The 23,488-nt window shown below is 38.9% G+C and overlaps 1 protein-coding gene across 1 annotated transcript in view; it reads right to left on the bottom strand.

The window, feature by feature from the left end:
* PXDN (peroxidasin) overlaps positions 1 to 23,190 on the bottom strand; it is an 86,413-nt gene extending 63,223 nt beyond the window's left edge. Inside the window, exon 1 of the mRNA XM_074861650.1 lies at positions 22,952 to 23,190. Coding sequence (XP_074717751.1) covers positions 22,952 to 23,190 — 239 coding nt within the window. The remainder of the gene's footprint in view (positions 1 to 22,951) is intronic.
* Between the last annotated feature and the right edge of the window lie 298 nt (positions 23,191 to 23,488).

Genomic DNA, 23,488 nt, shown 5'->3' with positions numbered 1-23,488 from the left:
ACAGGGAAACATCCCCTTGGAGAGTGAATAGCAGGAATGTGTTAACCTGAAAAATGAGTAAGGATCGCTCAAGCAGGCCATTATGATCCAGATCATCAAAGACATTTTGTGTTGCTGAAATAAGGTATGGTTAATCAGTATGATGAGGTTTCTTGTCTCTTTTTTTTCAGACTAGGTCCTGCCCAACCATGCTGCCACATGACTTTTTACTCACAAAAGCCTGTTCCCTGCCCATTCATTTCTCTTTCACCTTTTTTGTTGTTCCCCATTTTGACTGCATCCTGACTGTATGCTGTGCTTCGGGGCTCAGCAAGCCTGACTTCCACTGACCGGCCAGAGTGCACCAAAAGGTTAAATCAAACAGCAGACTGAGGGAGTCCACCCCAGTTGCTGACTGTCATTTTTCCCCCTTCCTAATCTCTAAATAATAAATGAAACAACCAATAAAAATTATGCAAACACCTGTGATGATGGCATGGGATTTTAGGGCACTATAATAATTTTTGCATAAGAACCCAAACCTAAATTTGGTGCATTTAGTTTTTCAAATCAAAATCTAGTACATTTAGCTCCTAATTCAGATTGTCTCCTTTATTATGTGTTTCACAGTGAAAATATTTACTCCTTGAAATTATATCTAGACAACATAATAATACTTTTCGGGAAGAGTATGCTACTGCTGCTTTCTTGTATTGAATTCTCTTAGCTTGTGGTCCTGTACCTACGCATTTTCCTTCAGAGAAGTTCTGCCTGACATCCCAAAATACTTTGCTAATAGTGTTATCTCTTAGCTCTTGTTCTCAAACACTGCCACATCTATGTAAAAAGTCATTACAATGAAAATTCACTTTCCCGTCTACATAAAGCCCTAAAACTTTTGTTTCTGACAATTCACAAAGACAGCCTAAATACTAATGGTTACCGTTTTCCTCCTTCTTGCACCCCTCCACAGCTTAACGATTTTAAATTGTAAAAATACACTTCAGTCATACAGACTTCCACAGAAGCTAAGCCCATCACTTTGAAACATTACATCTCCCCTGAATAACACAAACAAAACAACATGGTGACGATTCCTAGTAAACCAAATACTCTCAGGATTATTTTCCTGGCCCCACATCATCTGCTCTGTGCTAATTCATGGAGTGTGACCAGGAAATGTTCGGCAGAACACAAGGCTGCGTGGGCCAGGACTATGCCAGGGAACACGCTGACAATTTAGCACTTGGACGCCCCTGAGAGCTGCATTCCAGCGCCTGGGAACAGTCAGGGTGCCACTGCCCCACGAACAGCCGTGGCTCAGGAAGCGTGCCCAGCAGTACGCAGCAAACAGGGTGCACATACACAGTCACTTAGCAGGCTTTCTATGCACCGTTATGTGAACGAGGTTTTATGAAAATCTGTAAGATCTAGATGTATGGCCTATAAATAAATACAATATTCGTATGTTTTCTTTTCTGGGACAGAGCAAATGAGAACTGTGCTGCAGACACTTTTTGTCTGGATGAAAATAAACACTGTACCTAATAAATTATTTATTTGAACTAACTGCATCCACTTGTCTCCCCCCTTAGACTGCCCATTCTTTACAACAGTAAACTATTTCTAATTTAGCATTGAATATTAACCTTTAACAATACCTTTATTTTAATTAAACACAGTGAAAACTTCTAAATATGTAACTATTAAAAAACATTACGCAACTGTTACTGTCCCATACAATCCAATGCTCCTGTGGCAGCTCCTGGCACTCCAGAATACCCTATTTAAAGTTTGCTCTGACAGCGAGCAGTAATGCAAACTGTGGGTTCTCTGTTTACACATCCTGATGGGGCAAGGCATCATTTGGACATAGAAATTTATTGCAAGTTTACAAAATAATAGTTTCTAAAATGAATAAAGTAATAAATACTAAAAGGCATTAATGAATATTTAGATTATGAAAATCACACAGGATACACAACAATACAGCTTTCAAATACACTGACCTTAAACATCAAGAAACCTACCAGAAAAGTCAATTAAAGAAGTTTCATATCACCTTCTGTTTGAAATACAGGAATCCCTTTTAGAGAAGGGACTGTTTTTACTCAGAAAAACCATGCCCTGAAATTAAAACTATTTTTTTAATTAGAAATACATTAAGTGCAGTTTACCTTTGTTCTTTTGTTTTCTAATTATTGCAAAACAACATACGGGGAGGAGAGTTAAGCCTTTACATTTCATTATCTTTATAAAAGATTAGACTTGCTGTGCTTCAATAATCTTATTTCACATTCCTTTTTGCATAAGATTCTGTTGCTTCATAAAACTATGAACTGTAGATCAAGCTGTGGATACTGACACCAAAACATGTCACCCCCAGTCACCACCTCACTGACAATAACCTATGTGATGTGAACTAATAAGCACTCACTAATCAGCAGCTAAAACAAAAGGTGTTCTCCTAAGCAGGGCAAACAGGCAAATTGTTTATGAAGAATTGCTGGAGCAGCAGCAGGACAGAGGACACCAGGGCTTCTCCTCTGCTTGCTCCACCTCAGCCATGTCCTTCTCATCTCTGCCTCCAGACTGGTAGCCTGGCATTTATTAGGGCTTGGAGGATTTCCCTGAGATCAATCCGTTCACTGCTATAGAGAGAGTATATAGGAAATGGCTTTCCATTTTTTTCAATTTTAATTTGTGTCAGAAAAAATTACCATGACTCAAAACATTATATTAAGATCTTTAATTAAAAAAAAAGGAAAACCAAAACATAACATGTTAAAGCTACTGCTTCATACCTAGCCATGTCTCTCTCTCTATACACACCTAATTAGCCAGTTCTAACATGGATATAGAAACACTATATCATGTGATGATTTAATTAAAAACATTCATCTTGTGACATAATGTATGTATGCAAAGCATACCGTCAGGTCATCAGCAAAGAACTCTACATGTCACACTCAAATCTAACACAAATGCTGCAATTACAAAGATTTCAAATCTCTGTACCTCAACTACAAGTATTCTCGCCATTTTTAATGGTTATGCAAGTTTTTTATTATACAGTCTTCTATGAATTAATTCTAATGCACTTAAATCCAAATGCAGAAGCTTTCAGAACACTAAATAAAACACTTCATAAGAGCAAAGACAGCTGAAAACATTCAGAATTTTGGTTATCCATCTGCCATCTTCCTGGCTGCAGGATGGAAAAAAAACCTGAAGGCTCATTTGCTAGGGTATAACAACAAGATTTACAAAATGTACATGAGGAAATAGTTTCCAGCCTTTACAGTTAGAATCACCAGCATACCTCCCAAATAATGATATGTGCAAAATCTTAGACTAAAGTAAGGGAGATAACTTACTGTGCTTTGGACACTTTTTGTTGTATTATTAAAAAATGCTTGAGAGAACTCCATATGCAAATGGAAAGTTTTAGGCACAATGTGTAATTTCATCTTCTGTTATAGCCCTCCTGATTTTGATAAAGATCAATGCAAAAATAGTCTATCAATCCTATTTTCCTCTCAGTTTAAAGAATAAATTTTAAATAATACATTTATCTCTTACTGTTTTCACTGTTGAGGCTGAAGAGAACAAGTAGGTAGTCTAACCAAGCATTCATTGCTTGTACTAACTCCAAATAATTCTGTGACATAGACTATGTCTTACTTAGTACTTTTTGGGTAGACCTACTGTTCCACATCACCTATATTTCCAAACTTTAGAATATCCCTTTAATCATTTGGTAATCTCCCAGCATGTGTCATAAATTTTTCTTGTCCGAAAATGAAAATATTCACTTACTTCACTTCATAAAATTAGATGCAATCAACAGAACAAACTAAACACCATGTTATACTTATACTTACTAAGTTTGCTCTGGAGGACTGTTTCCCAGCATACCGCTTTCAGGTATAATAGATTATAAATCACATTCATATGTTCATGCTAAGAAACACTACCTGAAAATCAGACTAAGTGAAACAAACAAAAAAAAAAACTCAAAAAAAAGTAGAGCTTGCAAGTTCCTCCAAAAACAGAATCCATCAAGACAGAATAAAACCAAAGCCTCAGAGTTACCATTGGCAAACTAGAACAATGCATTTAAACTCAAGTTTAGAAGATCTGCATTTGCATTAGCCCATCATATTGAAGGTATCTGATTTCATACTTTAAATTCAAAATATTTGTATATCTTTTAGCTTTGGACAAGAAAAAGGCAATGTGGATTAAACCAACATAGTTGTATAATACACTGATGTTTGAAACATGATGTTGACACATTGATGACTTCTATTATCAGTCTTCATTAAAAAGAAAAATGCTGAAGCATTTACCAATGAAATCAAATCTTGATTTAGGACACGAACAAACTTAAATTCAGAGATATTTCCTCAGATAAGCAAAATCACCACAGCAGCAAAATGGAAATATCTGAAAGGAAACTACTGTCTTAAGTATCTTAAAAACTGAAAGGTTCTCAAATGCTAAGTGTGGATCATAAAAAAACAAGCCCTGTGCCCAACCCCCTGCCTCAAAGGTAGACACTTTTACATGGTCCAGTGAAAACTATTTAAAGCTAAAAATCTTTCTCTATATGTGATTGTAAACTGTATGGTAATATAATCTTTATTACTTTGACAAATTAAAAGGAGGCGGAGGCTTTGATTTGGTAAGAATCAGCAGGAATAATGCAAACTACTTTCAAAGGACGGATTTCTCACTGTTATAGCTTTCTGATATTGAGAGACATAAAAAGTCTGAATATGTGAAAGTCAGTATATGTGAAAGACAATGTGCTCATTCATATTACTGATCTGTAAGGCTAGTTATGAAATGTTGATTGGCAACAAGAATTGAAAAACAGAAGAATAACTATGCTTTCAGCTGTGTGATAAATACTGAATCTGGAAAAAAGTGTAAACTACTTAATCTCCTTTTCCTTTAAAAAAAGGAGGGAACAATTTAATAGGTAAATATTAGATTTGTAGATCTATTAGATTTAACAGGTTAAATTAATGATCTAAATTCAAGAATGACCATTGCATTTATCATTTGTTTAGCTCTCTTCAAATGTTTTAATAAGGTAGGAATTGCCATAACTGGATCACTTTGCCACTGACAAATTCAACAGAAAATGAGAGAAAAACATTATTTCTAACCTTTGAAGATTAATACTACCCAGCAGAAATATCCTATACCATAAATGCCAAACTACTATGTTTCTCAACACAGAACAAAAGATCTGCAAATGCCAGCAAGACTACATTGCTTATGTCTACTTTATTCTTATTCTTTTTTTATTCAAGGTCATCCCAGCAGGAAATGAAAAACAGCCATCAGCATAGTAAAAACATTCAAACAGAGCAGAGCATGAAAATTGCACAAAAGAGGTTATATAATCAAGTCAGTGCAGTAACTGGATGATGTCAATGGCACTTTAATGCTGCTTTAACTACTGCTCTGTAAAAAAATGTGTCACTTTGTTGAACAAAGAGAAGGCCACCACTTTAAAAAAATAAAACCAAACCCCACTTTCAGCTATAGAACTACTTATAGTAATCCTCACTGCTAGCAGCGTTAACATTTTCTAGAATACCAGAGGAACCAAGAGGGGGGTTTTTTTGCCTGGTTTTAAGATTTAGTCCTAGTGATTGTTTTACAAACAAAATTACATCGTTCTTTTTCTTGGCAATTAATTTTCTGGATTAATTCTTGCCCAGTCTAATTACTAGATACAAGATGTGATTTTCTCAAATTCACATTGAGAGATTTTTATTATCTGTACACCAGCACTCAGCATATAAAATAAAGCCACTGCATTTTTAGATGGGAAAATAAAACATAATTCTTGCATGGTGAGTGGGTATCATAGTCAATAATATTTAGTACACCATAATTTTAGTAAAAGAAGTAAATGGTAGGATCACAGAAATATTGACATCTGTAGAACAGGATGCAGAACATTTGGCAGTACTCACCTTGATCATAAAACCATGCTTATGAAAATATAAAGAATTAAACCTGGATGATCTACCAATTAAAGTAATAACTGATTTGCACAAATATGTAAGATTTGTTGAAAGGGACTTTGATTTAATAAGTCTTAAAAAATATATTTATCAGGTACAGCTTTGGTGAATGGAAAGCTTATGATACAGCTTTCTCCAAGAGCTAAGGATTTGTTTTAACTAACAATTATTTTGCCATTAGAGTTGAAAGGAAAACATTTAAATGTGAACTCAATGAAAAGCAATACAGTATTGTCTTACTAAGTCTGTAGATCCCTCTGCTGCCCTTGTTGCCAATTTTTCCAACCAGCTATGCAGTGCCATTAATAGGACTCAAGCGGGATTTGCTGGTTCAAAGTTTTAGGCGTGGAGGCTTAATTGTCAAGAATTATACATGGAAATTTTACTCTGGCATGAACATGGCTCTTTGTCTCATCCACTTTCAGAGTCTTCCAAAATCCATCCACTACAGAAATACTGTATTTTGAAATCAGAAATTTTATTTTATCATTTATTCTAATTCTCATGCTATCATAACACAAATAAAAACAAAACAAAAAAACCCAAAACCAAACCAACCCCCCCCAAAACACACAACCAAAAACCCCTCCTTTTAAGAGTATGGGTAGATTTATAAGAAATGTAATGCTATTTGTGCAGTCTGAAGAAATAACAAGAGAATGTAAAATCTGTCTTTAATCCTCTCGGGGATATATTTCTAAACCCAAACAATTAAAAGGTTGTTGACAGTACAGTCATATGATTTATTACTGATTGTTTTTGACAGAAATATCCTTGGGAAAGGGCTGCTTTTTTGTCCTGCATTTGTGCCATGCCCAATAAAATAGGTCATGATAGCTGTGCATGAGTGCTGTGCTAACACAAATACATGATGGTTAAGGTCTTGGACAAAGCAAAGAGTGAACTAATGGTTGGCACATTCTGTATTGTAAAGACCCACTGATACATCAAAATATTTTTAGAGGATTAGCAACAGTTGGAGGTGCAACCTCTTCTTGGTTTTCTTCTCAATAATATGGTTTCAACTGTACTTTTCAATCAAAAAAAAGAGTTTCTCCTCTACAGTAGACTAAAGAAGACACCAAAATGGGGAGCTGACTGGTTTATGGCATACCATGAACCACTGAAACAAATGCAGTAACAGTTTTATTTGGTTTTGTAGTTAATAGTCATGTGAATTACTAATGTGAAAACTCCAGAGAAATACTGCTTTTATGCTATACCCATAAATTAGTCTTTCCCCCCCATCTACCATTTTGCAAAATAAATAATGTTTCTGTACTTCTCTGTCTCACAGGGATGCTTAAGTCTAAACTCTATATCCAGGAAATATTGATATTCTCAGAGGAAAGAACTGAATGCCAGAAAGAAACATTATCATCCCTTGACCTCCCACACAGGACAAGTCACACAACAGTAGAGAAGTTCCTGTCAAGGTAATTATTGCTGTCAGAGCTGAACCATCCCTTTGAGAGATATATAAAACTGTGATTCAGAAAGACCACGAATCAAGCAAAACGAAATGACTTGCTAGTCATTCTAGTAGTTAACTATATTCACTGTTAAAAATGGAATAGTCCCACCCTGCTTCCAGCTTGAGCGTGTTTATCTTCAGTTTCTGATCACTAGAAGTAAATGCTTGTGAGTAGTACTGACCATTTTTCTTAAAACAGATCCAGAGGAGCTATGCACTGAAGTTCATACATGATTTTCTTTTGCAGCAGCTCTTAAAGATTTAAAAATAAATAAATACATAAATCCTAAAACTTCAAACATGGGTGGGAAGGAAAATATACTCATAATTCTTTGTAATTTTTCTGATTTTGTTCTATGGCAGATTAGTTCTTCCTTTCTTTACTGTCAGGAAAATGGATGAAGGTGCAGTGCAAGCAAATGAGTGTGTATATTCATAAAAGAAAATACGCACTGATACAGAAGATTAACCTGCATTTTACCAGACTGACAGAGATCACATCCCTTCCTAAGCCTCCTTCCAGCTCTGACACTTCAGCCCGTCTCCCCCACAGGAGTACCCAGCTGCGTACAGCCCGCACTGGGTGAGTATCAGCACAGAGCTGAGGGCAATGAACTCTTAGCTGCAGAAGATCCTACAGCTGAAAACAGGGATGTGAGTGCTGGAAAAGAAATAACAGACTGGGCCGGTAAACCAGTATACTAGTACGGAAGTGTGATTTCTCCATCAGTGCAGTTCTGGGGGCTTTTTTTTCCTTGAGGCAGGAAGCCTCATTGATACAGTGCATGTAAGCTTGCATTATATTTATTATACCAGTAAATAACATCTAGCAATGCCAATGACCTTACTAAAGAATGCCCATTTTGTCTCCTTCAGTTCAAAAAGAAGTCTCACAGTACAAGATCAACAACAAGCCAAAGGATGTGGAAAATTGAAGGAATTGCTGCATCTAAAAATAACATCTAAATTTGACTCAAAAGCATTTATTCATCGTAAATCTATGCGTCACTTTTCCCTCTCTACTAGGCGGATATTATCGGAACGTACTTCCAACCATTATGTACTTTCCAGCTATTTCCAATACAGAGATTGCCATATTAGATTCAGACAGACTCAAAGGTGGTGGTAGAATTTATCTAGATACTTGTTCTTATAGAATGCTAAGGACATTTTACTATTAATATGGAAAGTGCTATTGACTTGCATAAAGACTGAAAACAAAAATTCAGGTAGTCCATCACTTGGCTGCAGACCGGCTTCCTGGTTTCAAAGTGACAACTCTTCCTTCCACTTTACAGAAAATCCCAGGTCATCTCACTCTAGAGGCTGTAGCTCATGGATTTGTATTTTCTGCTTCCTGAGGTTAACAGCAGGCTGCCAGAGCAGGTAAGTTAGCTATTTTCTTGCTCTGCCTCCAGCTCCTCCTGCTTCTGGCAAAGCAAACTCAGAACCAGAACTGGAGTGACAGGGCTGCATTAGGGCTCCTCCGATCTTTATCTCCTCATTCCGTAGCAGTGCAGACAGCCTTAGGACAGGCATCTATGTGTTCCTGTCTCCTAGGAGAAGAGAAGCTGCTTTCTGCCTACAAAGAGCAGTGGAAGCTGCCACTAGAAGAAGACGTTTCAACTTTAAAGTACCCAACTGAGTGACTTTCAGTGAAGGGAATCTCTGGGAGCAGAGATTATTCCTTTTTCTTCTTGCTATGTCCATCCTAACATCAATATCAAAACTATAAACAATAAACAATTAAAGCCAATTTAGAGCTACTACTCATTTCCCACTCCTGATTCCTACTCATTAGGGAAAATAATCCAACAACACGTAGACTCAATCAACAACCATCACGTTTTACCTCACATGCTGAAACTAGGACCGAACTGAATAAAATGCCGACAACTTCTTTCCCTGCACATTTATTTTCTTCTTTCTCTATTCAAAGTAAATCTGCATAAAGAGAGATAAAACAACTTGGAAAACTGGATTGCTGTGAATTATGGATGTGTCTGAAATTTCCAGATAAGTGTTACTAGTCTTGTGTGTTTGTTAGTTGTTTAAAATTCCAGTGGCCTCAGGACATCACATCTACTTTGCTTTAAGTCATGCACCCTCTTCCAAACAGTTCTAATATTGGCAGTATTAAGTCAACAATTAATTAGAAAGCACTTTTTACCATCTCTGTAACTACTTCATCACATTAACAAAGTACTAAAAATACCAGAAAAAAGCACTGAAACACTTTTAGACACTTTTGTGTTGCTCCTAAGGCCAAAAAGTTAATTTCTGAGTATAAGCAAAGACAATTCTGTACTACTTAAGTCTTCACAGTTTAATGACATTTTAAAAGTAATTATTCAACCTGATTGTTCCATTTTGAACACATTTCAACTTACGTCCTTGTTTCCATCACCCTTTATCAGTTACCATCTAGCTGTCACTCAGGCCATATAAATACCTTTTGGGCCATGTGGAGAGCAATTTCACAGGCTCCCCAGTAGCACATTACCACTAACATGGACTCTCAAGGGGTCTTTCCTAGTGTTCAAACAGAAAGGAAAATGCTTTCAACCACATGTGTATGCAAAAAATGGGGAAAAGTTAAAATACTTGATTAGTCTTGCCAAAGTAGAATGAAAAATAATATTAGAAATATCTCTAAAACTTTAAATTAAATATAAACCTGCCTTTTAGGAAAATCAGATGCTTTAAAATAAATACTTAGCATGACAACTCAATACATGTGAGATTAATTAAAAATTAGTTCAAATTCTAAACGTTTCCAAAGGCAGACATTTGCTTTTGCTGCCAGGCAGGAGCAGCATGCCTGGGGAAGCACAGAGAGGGGGGCAGGTGGCTCGTGCTTCCCTGGCAAGGAGGGAAAGTGGAAAGGGTTTCTGCAAGGAGGTCTCAGCGAAGGCATTTACAGTCCTCTGTGTGTGCAGAACCTGGCCCTTCAAGTTGTATCACAAACTCGGCTGATTTTTAAGGTTTTCCCTGAGGGCAGACCTATTTGAGTGAGGCCCCAGGGGCTGGTTAACAGGTTCCCTCAGGAAGCAGTTCCTCCCCTTCTGCCAGACCACGTTTTCACCATTGCTAACACGAGTGGCCACAGACATCACAGGCCACAAAATCAGGGACATGATTCAAGTGAAACCAAATGTTTTTCCCTTGTTTATTTTTCAGCTAACTCTGAGAACTGACTGAGAAGATCCAGGGCAGGAACAAGCCACTACTGTTCGCACCCAGGAGCCGTAAGAAACCCAAGTACCACTCACAGGGTGTTCCTGAGTTGGGTTTTTCTTAACAGCAAAGGGGTACAATCTCTATTTCTTAAATTAAAACAGAAAATTGAAACAAGTAGGTACATATTAGCATTAATATACTAAATAAACCAGCTACCTATATACATTACTTACTATTTTCTTGTAATATTCAGTATAAATAGTCATTTCAAAAAAAGAAGTTGGAGTACTATCTGTAGTCAGAAGTTAAAAAAAAAAAATCTTAATTTCAACAGCAGATATATCTACCAAGTACTTTTCAGCTTTGAATAACAGATTCTTAGAATGTTTCTACTACCCAAAAATACATATTTACATGTCTTGGAAATGTATAAACTATGAGTATTCCACTTGACTAAGAACACTGTCATATATATGGCTTAAAAGCCAGTGAAAAAATTCTTTCCCATAAATATTATTCACCAAATTTTAAGTTCACCTGAAAAAGAATCCTCTTGGACCCACAACTAAACTATCATTGCTGTAAGACTGGTCAGAAGTACAAATATACCCTCTGATCCAGAGGCCAATTTATGGCTGGGATTTCCACAAATACTTAAGACACCTTAAGCAGAATGTAAGAAGCGGAGGAGTGCAAGCCACAAACCCAGCATTTAAACCTCTTAAGCGCATAAATTTCTACTGGCAAAGTTTCCTTCCTGATGTCCAAAGACATCAGATGTTGGGCTACTAGAGTAGTGTCATGGCTGAAATCTCTTCTCAGAGATTATACACTTGCTCTTGTCTCAGGAGGGACAAATCATTCCCATGTCTAAACTATAAGGCTAAAGATAAGGCTGAGCTGAATGGACATTTTACTTCTAATATTTTATTTAGCACTCAGGAAAAAGAATAGCCTAGGTTTTAAAAATTGCTTTAAATAAAGTATAGGAGGTGTTTCTATACTAAGAAAGGTCTTTACAGATCTTTAATAATTGCTTGGTAGCAATTATTTACACTCCTGACAGCTACGTCTTCAATCTACACATAAAACATGCTCTATTTATACATAAAAGGCTAACTAGCGAACATTTTAATTGATTTACTTTAGCTGACTCTACCCCCTACATAGGTACTATTACACTTATAAAGCTTTGCCCAGACCTATAAAATTAAATCAGAAAGTTAATGACTTGAATCTGGCCAGAGCAAACCACCTACTCACATAATCAAATTGCTCTCATTGGCTTTTGCAGCCCTGTTGCAGCTCTGCTGCTCTTCCTGCCTGATGAAAGTCTGTCCTTTCTCTGGCACTTTAAACCAAACACCTGGGCCTTTTTTACTGGAAACTGAGAGGGTTATCTAAGTCAAAGATCTGAATTTTATGATTCAGTTTATGTCTTTAAAAAATAACTTTAAATACACCCAACCTCTCAAATTTCTCAGTTCATCAAAATGCCATCCAGCCAAAACTTTTTTTCTTGAATCCAAGTTAGTTATTATCCCAAAGAGAGACAAAATAGCCCTTAAAAGGCATCCTGCTTTGATAGGCAGCTTCCCAGCAGCAAATCAATCACTGTGTATTTTTTATATATATATGTCACTCCATCAAACCGCTGTTCCGGCTTTTTACATTATCTTAGCATGTAAAGTGGCATATATTTGTATTTATTTTGAGATTTGAATGGCTCACTAGAGTTATCTGTGCACCAGAGCACTCGCTGCCCCACATATTTTCCAAAATATTTTTGAAAAATTAAAAAAAGCTTTCCTCATCGACCATTAAAACCTGGTAAGATTTTGATGCAGAGACACTTTAAAGATTTGAATATCGAGGGCAGATTTCATCTGATTAGCATTAAATTTATCTGATTACCATGATAATCAGTCATTAAATAGAAGCAACCATGAGATATCAGTGAGATTTTATATCGAAGTGGACAATCAAACCCATGTAAAAACAAAACTTTCGCTTTCTGTAGAGTGCAGTGGACCTTGGACAGAGGCTATATGCCTCAGAATTCAACTCCTCTTGAGAAGTCTGCATTGAATTTCATGCTGCCCCAACTATGCTTCACACTGCCTGGAGATAAGTCAAAGCAAGCATGGACTCACTTTTTCTAGATTCTTCCTCCTACGAAGGAAACCAGCAGACATATGGCTAACAAAAGACTATTAAATCCATCAGTCTAGCCAATACAATGCAAGTAACTTGACACTTAGCAGTCATCATCCTGCTTACCAAAAACAGTCATTAGTTAAGGTAATGCTGTGTATGAAGTAATATTCTTTTCCTTTTACAGACCAGCCAGGCAATGAGCAGACTGTTGTAATAAGTGATTTAAGGGGAAAGAATGCTGAAAGAAAATGTTTCTGAAAAGTCTGGGGAGTGGCAATTGGAAAGAGAATAAAAGATCTGAAAGTTCGGACAACAACAGAGCACAACAGAAAAGGGAGCAATGTCACAGTCATTAAAACTAATTTTAGAGTTAAATACATATGCTCATCATTTTGCTTGGTAAAACACAGAAAAGATACAGAAAAAAACGAGAGAGAACACTACATTGTACCAAATTTCACAGTTTTGATTCTACAAGCTTTCACAAGGTTCAAGACACCATGCCGGTTGGTGCACAAACTCTTCAATGTCCTAATTTTCGCTAACCTGTGTAAATACAGATTAAACAAAAAGACAGGAAGCTGAGAGCCTACACTGGTCTCTCCTTCATGTGTCTTTCTCAAGAAGTTTGAGAATCTTTGTTATTTGCAATAAATTAAACATTCATTCAGTTTTCTTTTTAAAAGAATTGCTCAACTCTCATAGCAACAATAATAATTCCCTACCAAAAAAGAAGTGAAATTTGGCAGCCTGATAAGCAAAGGAAGGAAAAGGAAACATTTGAGTCATTCCATTGCAGCTCGGCCAGCTCTCATTGCACCATCTCTTTGGATTGTCTTGAAACTCTGCCCATGTTTGCAATAATAAAGCCTGTAAAGCTATTTTTGTTTTGGTTTTGGTTTTTTTCATCAAATCCAAATGGAACAAATGATATAGAGAATTTGGCTCTGTTTCCATTTTACTGTATACATACACACACATACACACAGTATGTATAGCATGTGTGTGTATATAAACACAGACATGCACACAAGTATTTAAAATATTAACTTTTTTTTATCCATAAACTTTTCCAGAAGAACAAGCAACTATAAATATTTAGCTTGTGTGATATAGAGTTTAAATGTCACCTTTATAAATGGAGCTTTTCTGTAAGTGAAGTCTTAGCCTATAAGGCTATAAACACTCTGCCTTGCTGGAAAGGGACTCAGCAAATGTCCAAGCCCAGGAAGAATCAGAAGCCTGGGAATTACTCATGTATACAAAGCTAAGTATAAGTTCACATTTGCGAGATGGAGATCTAGAGTGTACAAAATATTTGATCACAAAATAATATATGAAGTGGGGAAAAATACTGTAAAAATACAATAAGCTTTGAAAGCCTCAGAAATATGAATCCAAAAGGAAATAATTGAAAAAACACCATTTTGAGAGATAAATCAAAATGGGTGAAAATTTACACTTTGTTTTTCAATTGTTCAAAATAGAATTTAGGCCTGAAAACATTCATCTAGCATTTTCATTTTACCCATTATACATAGCAAAATGTTCCTGTAAAAGGACTTTTTTAATTAAAAAAATAAAACATTATGCAATTTTTACACATCATGCACTCTTTCTGTTCTTTTGTTATTTTCTGAATAGTTGTCTGCTATTTTTTCATGTCATAATAGCAATAGAAATTTCTTCCATTTTATTATCTTGTTTTCTTCCCACAGCTTCCTTCTATCTTTACCCTGAGCTCTGTTCTTTACTGGCTATACTTTCTATTTTTCTTTTCTGCTGGACTTTCAATCTTTTCATTTAGGTTACTTACAAGCCAATCCATAACTACACGTGGGCAGCCTAACATTTATTTAATATCTAAATGACCAAGTTTTCTGCTGGTTAATGACATCCCCATCTCATCTCTTAATCAGCACTGACCTCACCTGGGAGAGAAGTCAGTAAGAGCTACTCAGAAAAATGGAGGAGGTTGAAATATTTATTAGTCTTATTTTTCTCTTAGGCATGTGTTTACCACAATGTTAGATGAGACAGTCACCCTTCTCCTTGCGTCTCAGATCCAGAACCTCCTGATGATGCAAGGGATAGGCGTCTCCCTGTTAGTTTTCCACCAGCCTTCTATGGGAATTAGGAGAGAAAGAGTTTATTTACTCATGTCCAAGCATCTATTTCTTACTCTGTCCAGACAGTAATCCCATGTTTCTCTCTGCTACTCAGAAATTCCTTAATTGATGTCCCTTATGCCCCTAAATCCCCCAAAGTAACGATGAAAATTGATATAACTTGTCTCTTCTAATTTTGCTGTTGCTTGGGAAAACTGACTAACAGTAGAGGCACTGAAGTTAGTATAACCAGGAAGACAAAAAAATGTTTAAAACTGTGATTTTTCAACTGAGGACCTAGACAACAATACCAAGCAATCCATTGATTTATATAATCTTCACGGCTTTCTAAAACATTTCAGTAGAACAAATGAAAAAATCTTGTGCTGACCACAGTCCAAACTCCCAAAGTTTTGAGAATTAGAAGACAATCTTTTGAAACAGCTAGAGAGCAAATATCCTACACAGCCCAGATGACCATATAAAGAAATGTTGGTAGTAAATGGCAAATTTTCATAGTGGGTGAAGGTCACCAGTAGTTTCACAGAGAGCTGTAATGAGTTCTGTGTTGTTCAATTTATTCATAAATTGAAGAGAGATGAACAACAGAGAGAACAAAGTTTTGCTTTGATATTCATCTATTTTAACAAAGTCTGACTAGGAAGAACAGCAGAAAGACCTGTCAACAGTCCATGAATGGCTATTAAAATACAGACCTAATGCAAGGGAAGTGATTCTCCCCATCTGCTCTGTGCTTGTGAAACCCCACCTGGAGTACTGTGTTCAGTTCTGGGGCCCCCAACATAAGAAGGACATGGACCTGTTGGAGCAGGTCCAGAGGAGGGCCACAAGGTTGATCAGAGGCCTAGAGTACCTCCCATATGAGGACAGGCTGAGAGAGTTGGGGATGTTCAGCCTGGAGAAGAGAAGGCTCAGGGGAGACCTTATAGCAGCCTTCCAGTATCTAAAGAGGGCTACAGGAAAGATGGGGAGGGACCCTTTATCAGGGACTGTAGTGATAGGATGAGGAGTAATGGTTTTAAACTGAAAGAGGATAGATTTAGATTAGCTATAAGGAAGAAATTCATTACTGTGAGGGTGGTAAGGCACTGGAACAGGTTGCCCAGAGAAGCTGTGGATTGCCTATCCCTGGAAGTGTTCAAGGCCAGACTGGATGGGACATTAAGCAACCTGGTCTAGTGGAAGGTGACCCTGCCCGTGTCGGGAGTTGGAACTAGATGATATTTAAGGTCCCTTCCAACCCAAACCATTCTATGATTCTATGATAGTAATACAAAGTGATGTATATGGAGAAAAGCAAATTTTACAAATAAAATGGTAGGCCTAGAACTGATCATTACTACTTATGGACAAGATCTTAAGCTACCCTTGATAATTCCATTAAAACAACAGTTCAAGAGAAGAAAATATGATGTTGGGAATTATTAGGATAGGAACAGAAAATAAAAACACAAATGATCCTAACGCTGCTGTATAAATCCCCCGTTAGCCCACATACCACATCTGTCCATGTAAATACTAGGGAAAGTTATAATTCCCTCACCTCAAAACACAGCAGAGTGGAGAAGGAGTAGTTCAGATGATGAGAAGTTAAGGACATCAACCTTTCAGTGAGAAGAATCCTCAGCTTTAAGAAGAAATGAATGGAGAAGCTTAGGATCAAAGGTCATAAAATCATGGCTGGCATTGAGATGACAGAGAAGGATCAAGTATTCACTGTCTCTTCCAACAGAAGAAATGGGGGACACGGAGTGAAGCTAGCAACTTGCAGACTTCAAACAAAAGAAGAGAGCAATTTACACCATGTAGTTTGTGTGGTACTCCTTGTCACCAAAAGTTATCAGTGTAAGTTACAGCTAAATTATTTGACAAAAAAGGAGGTTAAACAATATGTGGAGGAGAAATCCATCAAGATTTACATATAATATAGAAATAATCCTTAGACCACAAAATCCCTCAGATGCAAATTATTATGGAGATGAACCACTATTTACTGCTCTATGCTGTCTACTTGTTTATAAACTGCCCTTTCAGTCACCCTCAAAGAATAAATATTAGGTCAAATGGATCTTTGGTTTTACGCATTACGGACATCTTTCTGTAAATAAATACATATTTAGCATTTTAACACTCAAATGTTAAGTATTTACTGATCAAAAATACATCTTAGTAAAAAAGATGAAAACCAGAAATTATATTTATTAAATGTAACATAAGATAATGTATTCCTCTGATAAATGTAAGATACAATACTTGCAGGAAAGGATGGGTATGATTTCGCTCCACATATTTTCCCATTCTTCAACAAGGAATTTGATGAGGGTTAACTTGCTGCTGAGATGACAAAAATACTTTCCCACTAGAGGATCTAGTGACTTGCAGATACATTCTTTGAAGCGAAGACTCATTTGGGCCTTCTGCTGCATTCCTCAGGAGCTTTGCCTAATGTCTCCCGCTAAATGCCAAACACTCTGTCAATATTGTACCCTTCTGCCCCCTGCTAACAACCAAGCATATTCTGCAAGCTCTACAAATGTGTCCTTACACATTCATGCCTTGGTCCTGGCTCATTCCATCATGGCTTTAGCAATGTTCACATCCTACACACCCTCCACCGTTGCTTTGCTGGGGAGGTTTGGTATCATTTCAGTATCCATTTGATTTGTTGGTACTCAGAGAATAGGGCTTAATGTAGGAGAAATACTCTCCTTTTAGCAACAATTAACATGCTTTAAAGTTACTTTCTGTATTGTGTGTGAGTCCTTAGCCCGATTTTTCCAAGTAGGTTCTTTCCTTTGAAAATACTACGAAAACATTATCTTCTGAAAAATATTTTAGGCTTTTGTTTAGACAAATAAATATCACCATCTACATACAGACGTTTAAAGTCCTTTCATTGTCAACAGAAGACTAGTCGACACACTCTGCTGGAGAAGGCAGGAGAATGAATAAACTTCCCAAACAGTAGCAGCTTAATTCAGTTGTCCGAACAGTGGTGCCTGCTGTTGGTTTAGATGTCCTAGGCTATTTGAGACATCTGTTGGGAGCAAGCAGGTTGGGAGCAAGTTGCTACTCACTAGAAGGGAAGCTCAGACACAAACATGGTGGTAGACTCCAGTGCATAGAGGCCTAAATGTAGGTGGTTTAATTTCAAATTAAATTCTGCACTTGGTCATAAAATTTCCATGAAGGAAGACCTAAGATAATTTTTATTGAAATAATCTTATTCTTTCCCCCTGCTTTGTGTAATTCAGGGAAATATCTAATGCAGTCTGCTGCCCAGCCATGAGTCTGTCAAGATCTGTGTCTGTATTCAGTTATTCTCAAACATTTCAAGTAAACCTTCAGTATCTGTTCTTCTTTTTTGAACGCTAAGTATATACAAATCTCTGTCTTAACTAAAATCTTGTATCAGTGTCATATCTCTCAACTATCTCCTATATGTAAATTGATGCTCAGCAGTGATCGAGCATACTCACAGTCCAGATTTGAGACTACAATCCTTTGTCCTTCACTGTGTCGAGGTGTATTAATTTGCTGTCTTAGTTGCTTAATCTACTGGAAGTTTTCTAAAAGGGTTTCAAAGATCTGATCGAAAGCAAGGATCCTGTTTTTTTCGGATGAAAATCGGCTGGTGGTTTGCTGACTGATAATGCATCGTTTGCAAACAGATCTGCAAATAGCATGCATCCTTCTGCTATGGTAGCCCAGAGACTCCTGCACTGACAGAACCATACATATCACCCATTTCTTCTCCCTAAATGCCTCTGTTAAGAGGCATAATTTTATCACAAATCAACACTGAAATGCAAAATGTCATTATGTTTCCATTGCCCCTATCTCTTTGGTAATTCATGTATACTCCAAACAGATGTGTGATTTGTGTAATTCAGTTATTTTTTTTTTTTTTAAATTGTATTAAGATAGATGCTCTTGAAAAGCATGTCATGCTTTTTACTGGCATTGGGAGTGTACATCAGATTCCACAACAATTTGTATGGAACTATGAAAAAATTGTAAGTACTTATACAGCTGTCTAGAAAGTCACCATAAATAAGTAATGCTTTCCCCTTTCCCTTTGGATGGATCCTTGACATTTACACTACAAATTAGAAAATAAAATAAATAATAAATAGGTATGCACTGTAAACTACCCAATTTGTAGAATATGTTGGAATCATATAAACAAAAGCCATAACAAGCAACACTGAGACTGTTGCCTTCAATTTAATTTCAATGACTACCTTCAAAAGTTACTCAACAGGAATGATGCCAATTTAAAAAGTCCCATTAAGGTCTGATCACTTAAACTTATACTCGTGTATTGAAAAGGTGTTTTATTCATAACAGGTATGCAGGAAAGCCAAAGTAATAACTACCCATAGCAAATATTAGTACAAGAGACTTATTTAAAAATAATTATTTTCCTCAATAATTTGTATGTCATTCTTAGTGCATTCTTAATTAGTGCATTCTTAATTTTTACCTTTTCTGCTTACAACAGAAAGTTTGTTTCTATTCTTATTCAGACTGTGAGAGCAGTGAGTGCAATTATGCTTGTACAGCTAGCAAAAAATCAGAGAGCATCCAAGTGCTGCCAAGAAAAACTTTGAACAAATTTTAGTATTGGTCTGAGTATGTGTAACTAGTTCTGTGGACAAGTTTGGATTTTGATCATGTTTAGGCAAAATACAAATAGCAACATATTGCATCGATACTCAATGGATCCGTGTCAGAATTACAAACACCATGAACTGAAATGGTTTTAAAACACAGAAATCCCCTAAATAAATGTAAGAGAGGATACAACTCAGGGAAGAGAGGAGAGCAATAGTACTGTATGCAGAATTTTACATTCCTCAGCCATATAAATGGTCTAATATAAATATGTTTCAGCAATTTCCGTGAATACATGAGCACTCTATATTTAGTCAGAGATGAAAGGAAACTTCCAGGACTGTACTTAAGGCATGACGGGGTTTTGCAAACTGCTTTGGAGGTGGGTCTCCATTCTTAAGGGAAGTCTGCTGACCGGGATGCGTGCCCTAGTCCCACAAAGACCCTGGGCAATAATCTCACTGGGTAAAACCACGTGCTCATGCAAGGCTCCATGAGCACTTTCAAAGCTGGCAGAATCCACCCTGCAGAAGAAATCTAAGCTGTGGATCCCAGCCTGCAGCAGGGAAGGGGGAAGTGCCAAAAAGTGGGGGAAGCAGGAGAGAGTGAGAAAATGTACAGCCAGAAGTAGCACTGGCAAGGTCAGCAACTAGCAATGTTATGAACAGTTTTCAAAAGAGAACCTGAGATTAGGAGTAGACATTTTTGATATGTGGGGAAAAACATTTGGCTGCACTGTTGGTCTGGGCCCCATGCTGTTCTAATCCATGTAACAAATTATATGTGAAGTAGAGCAAAGTCAACTCAGCTTCCAAAATGGGACAGTTTTCAGAACCAGTGCTCAGCAGAAAACTAATGTAACTACATACTTATAAATAAGAAAGAATTTATAGTGATGTTTTTTTACAAAATTACTTTGCACGGTCAATCTGTGTCCTAAGGAAGAAATAAAACAGACAAGAATGCGGAATTTACCAATGCTAGTAAAAATGGGCTTAACCCATCAGCAACATACTCTGCAGGATTTCATAAATCCATGTTTTAAAGGGGAAGAAGTTCAATTGAAATTAATTCATTATTTCAATTATCTAGTTATCAACACCAGTACTAAAGAAAATACATGTAATATACAGGCTCCACATGAAGGACAAACTGTGAGAGTCAAACCAGAGATTAAATAACTGTATTTTCATGCTGAAAAAGAACTGCAGTTCTACATAGCAGTAAAGTAAAAAAATCAGTGGTAAGCCCTCTGGTAATTCAAGGAGTACCTCAGACATGTAATAATTATTCTGAAAGTACATCCTACAGCTAAAGGTAGGCAATTCATATACAACAGGTAAGATATTTACGTATAATTGGTACCTTCAAGCTACTGATTACTAATAAACTGTACCATTGTTCTTTGTCCCGGAGATTCATATTGCCTGACTATCTTCTGGCCCATCTCCTCCCCATTCACAGCCATTCAGCAGAACTGTAGCAGGAGTAACTGTGCATTTACAGATGCACACATAGTATTACTTTTTTTATTTATAACAGTCCCCTAGCTGGTTGGTGAAGAACGAGGATACACATTACCAGATGACAAGTAAGGCCACTGTTATGTTTTGAAGAATGCTGGTCATCTGCAGGCGTATTTTGAGAATTACTGTTCTCGGTCAAGCTGAAAAAATGTTTTTAACTTCTTTTGAATTACTTCTGCTGCATTGTAGCTTCTGTTATACCGGAATGATAATTCAGATTTGGGATACTAGACAATTTGATATATTAGTGGGGTTAGACGAGTATAATGCTTGCATTGTTCACACATTCTCCTCTGACTCACTGCAAGATTATAAATACCCACCATAAGGGGAGCTCCACCCAGGCTAGGTTTAATCTGATTCTTTCTGCCGTTGCAGGCCCTTCTACCTTTAACGTGAAACCAAACCATTAAGACTTGACCATACTCTAAAGATTTTCTTTTTTTTTTTTTTACATTTAAGACGATTCACAAAACTAGCTTTACACAGTTTCCTGTAATGTCAAGGCAAAAGGTGTTCTGTAAATGTACTTTGTTTAAAATGTAAGAAACATTAACCACCCACTTCCTGTATTGTTCCCTAAAAGGTTTACAAGTACTGCAGGACTAATCCCATTCTGCCAAAGGGCTGCGCTTCTTGCCAAAGAGGGACTCAGTTAATGTTAAATGACTGTACTCTTCACATTAAATAATACTTGGAAGCTGAAACACACCAAGGCTTTATAGATCCCTTTTGAAAATACCTGACAAAGTCACAAGTCAATTTATTACAGGAGGCCCCGCAGAAAATTCCCAGGGCCAAGCTCTGCTCAGCTTCCATGGCTGCGTGTGTGTAAGGACAGGGCTAGTGCCAAGAGCCTTCTGAGCCCAAGTAACGTATAAGCAGGTCAGTGGAACAAATCCTCTGCTCACAGTAAGCCTTGAAACAAAATAGCGTGTGATGTTCGTTTAGATCTTTGCACTTATTACAGGCAATTATGGCTAGAGCAGTAACTGTTTCAGTAAAATCAATGTGAATGCAATAAATTTTAATCCTTGTCAATACTGAATTTTATTACCAACACAATCCTACTCCAAATAGTGACTGGACCTTATAGATGAATGGCCGGGCACTTCAACTGACATGAGTGCCTGAATTAAAAAATAGCACAGAGACCTGTAAATTCGCACGTCCTCGGTCCTTTGCAGGAACTGGAACCGGGTTCGGTGAGCACAGGTTTTGGGTCCCGGTTTGGGTCCCGGTTTGCTCATGCATCCCCACCGTGCCTCAGAGCTGAGCAGAGTGCTACATCTGTTATCCCTGCTGCTCCTGCTGCCAACCGAGTATGCTTTCCAGAAGGATACTAAGGAAGCAGCAAAATCCTTCTAGGGACGATTAAGCTGGAGACATAGTGCCCGCAGGTTAGCCAGCACATCCACCTCTGACCGCCCCGCAGACCCCGGGGCACCGGCCAGGCCCCACCCGCCCCCCAAAGCCGGGCACGGCCCGCGAGGCACCGCCACCCCCCGGCACCGGCCGCGGGGCCGAGCGGGCAGCGGGGCCGAGGGGTGGCGAGCCTAGCTCAGCCCCGCCGAGCCGCGGGCAGCCGCGGGTAGCCCCGGGCCCCCCCGCCGCCGCTCACCGAGGATCCCCGCCAGCAGCTGCGGGGGGGCGGCCGCGCAGAGCCCCCGCCGTGGGTCCAGCCCCCCTCCCCCGGCCGCAGACAAAGGGCTGAGGCTCCACCGCCCCCCGAAGTGCCTCCCACCCCAGGTATCTCCTCCTCCTCGGCCCTCCCCCCGCCCCTCTCCCTGCCCGCCGGGCCGCCGCTCGCCCCGCCGCGCCAGCCCCCGCCTGGCTACTCACAGGATGGTGGTCTGGGGGGACACGGCGGGGACGCTCTCCAGCATCAGATGCATGCAGCGCACCGTGGTGCGGAAGCAGAGGCAGCGGCTGGGGCACCACACGCTCCCGCGCTGCTGCTGCGGCGGCGGTGGCGGCGGCGGGGGCTGCGCGGCGGCGGGGGGGGCGAGCCCCCCGCTGCGGAGCAGCAGCAGGAGCAGGAGGCAGAGGCCGGGGGCGGCCGCCGCTCCGCGCCGGGCCATGCTGCGGGGCAGGAGGAGGAGGAGGAGGAGAGGGGCTCCGGCAGGTCCGCGTCGCACCCGCTCCGCTCCCCGGCCGTGGCTGCCGCTCTGGTCGGCGGCGGGGCGATCCCGTCTCCCCGCGCAGGCTGGAGGAGGGGACGGCGGTGGGCCCGCCCCGGCCGGCGGCGGGCTGGGCGGCCGCCCCGCCGCGGGGGCTCCGCGCCGCCCTGCGCACGCACCGCGCCCCGGAGAGAGGGGCCCGGCCGCCGCCCCCCGCTCGCAGCGGCTCCCCGGCCCTCGCCTCCGTCCCCGGGAAGGG

Source organism: Strix uralensis, chromosome 3 (assembly GCF_047716275.1).
Source record: "Strix uralensis isolate ZFMK-TIS-50842 chromosome 3, bStrUra1, whole genome shotgun sequence".
NCBI classification, from domain to species: Eukaryota; Metazoa; Chordata; class Aves; order Strigiformes; family Strigidae; genus Strix; species Strix uralensis.
The sequence above is the reverse complement of the archived record's forward strand: the minus strand, read 5'-3'. Positions and strand labels throughout refer to the sequence as shown.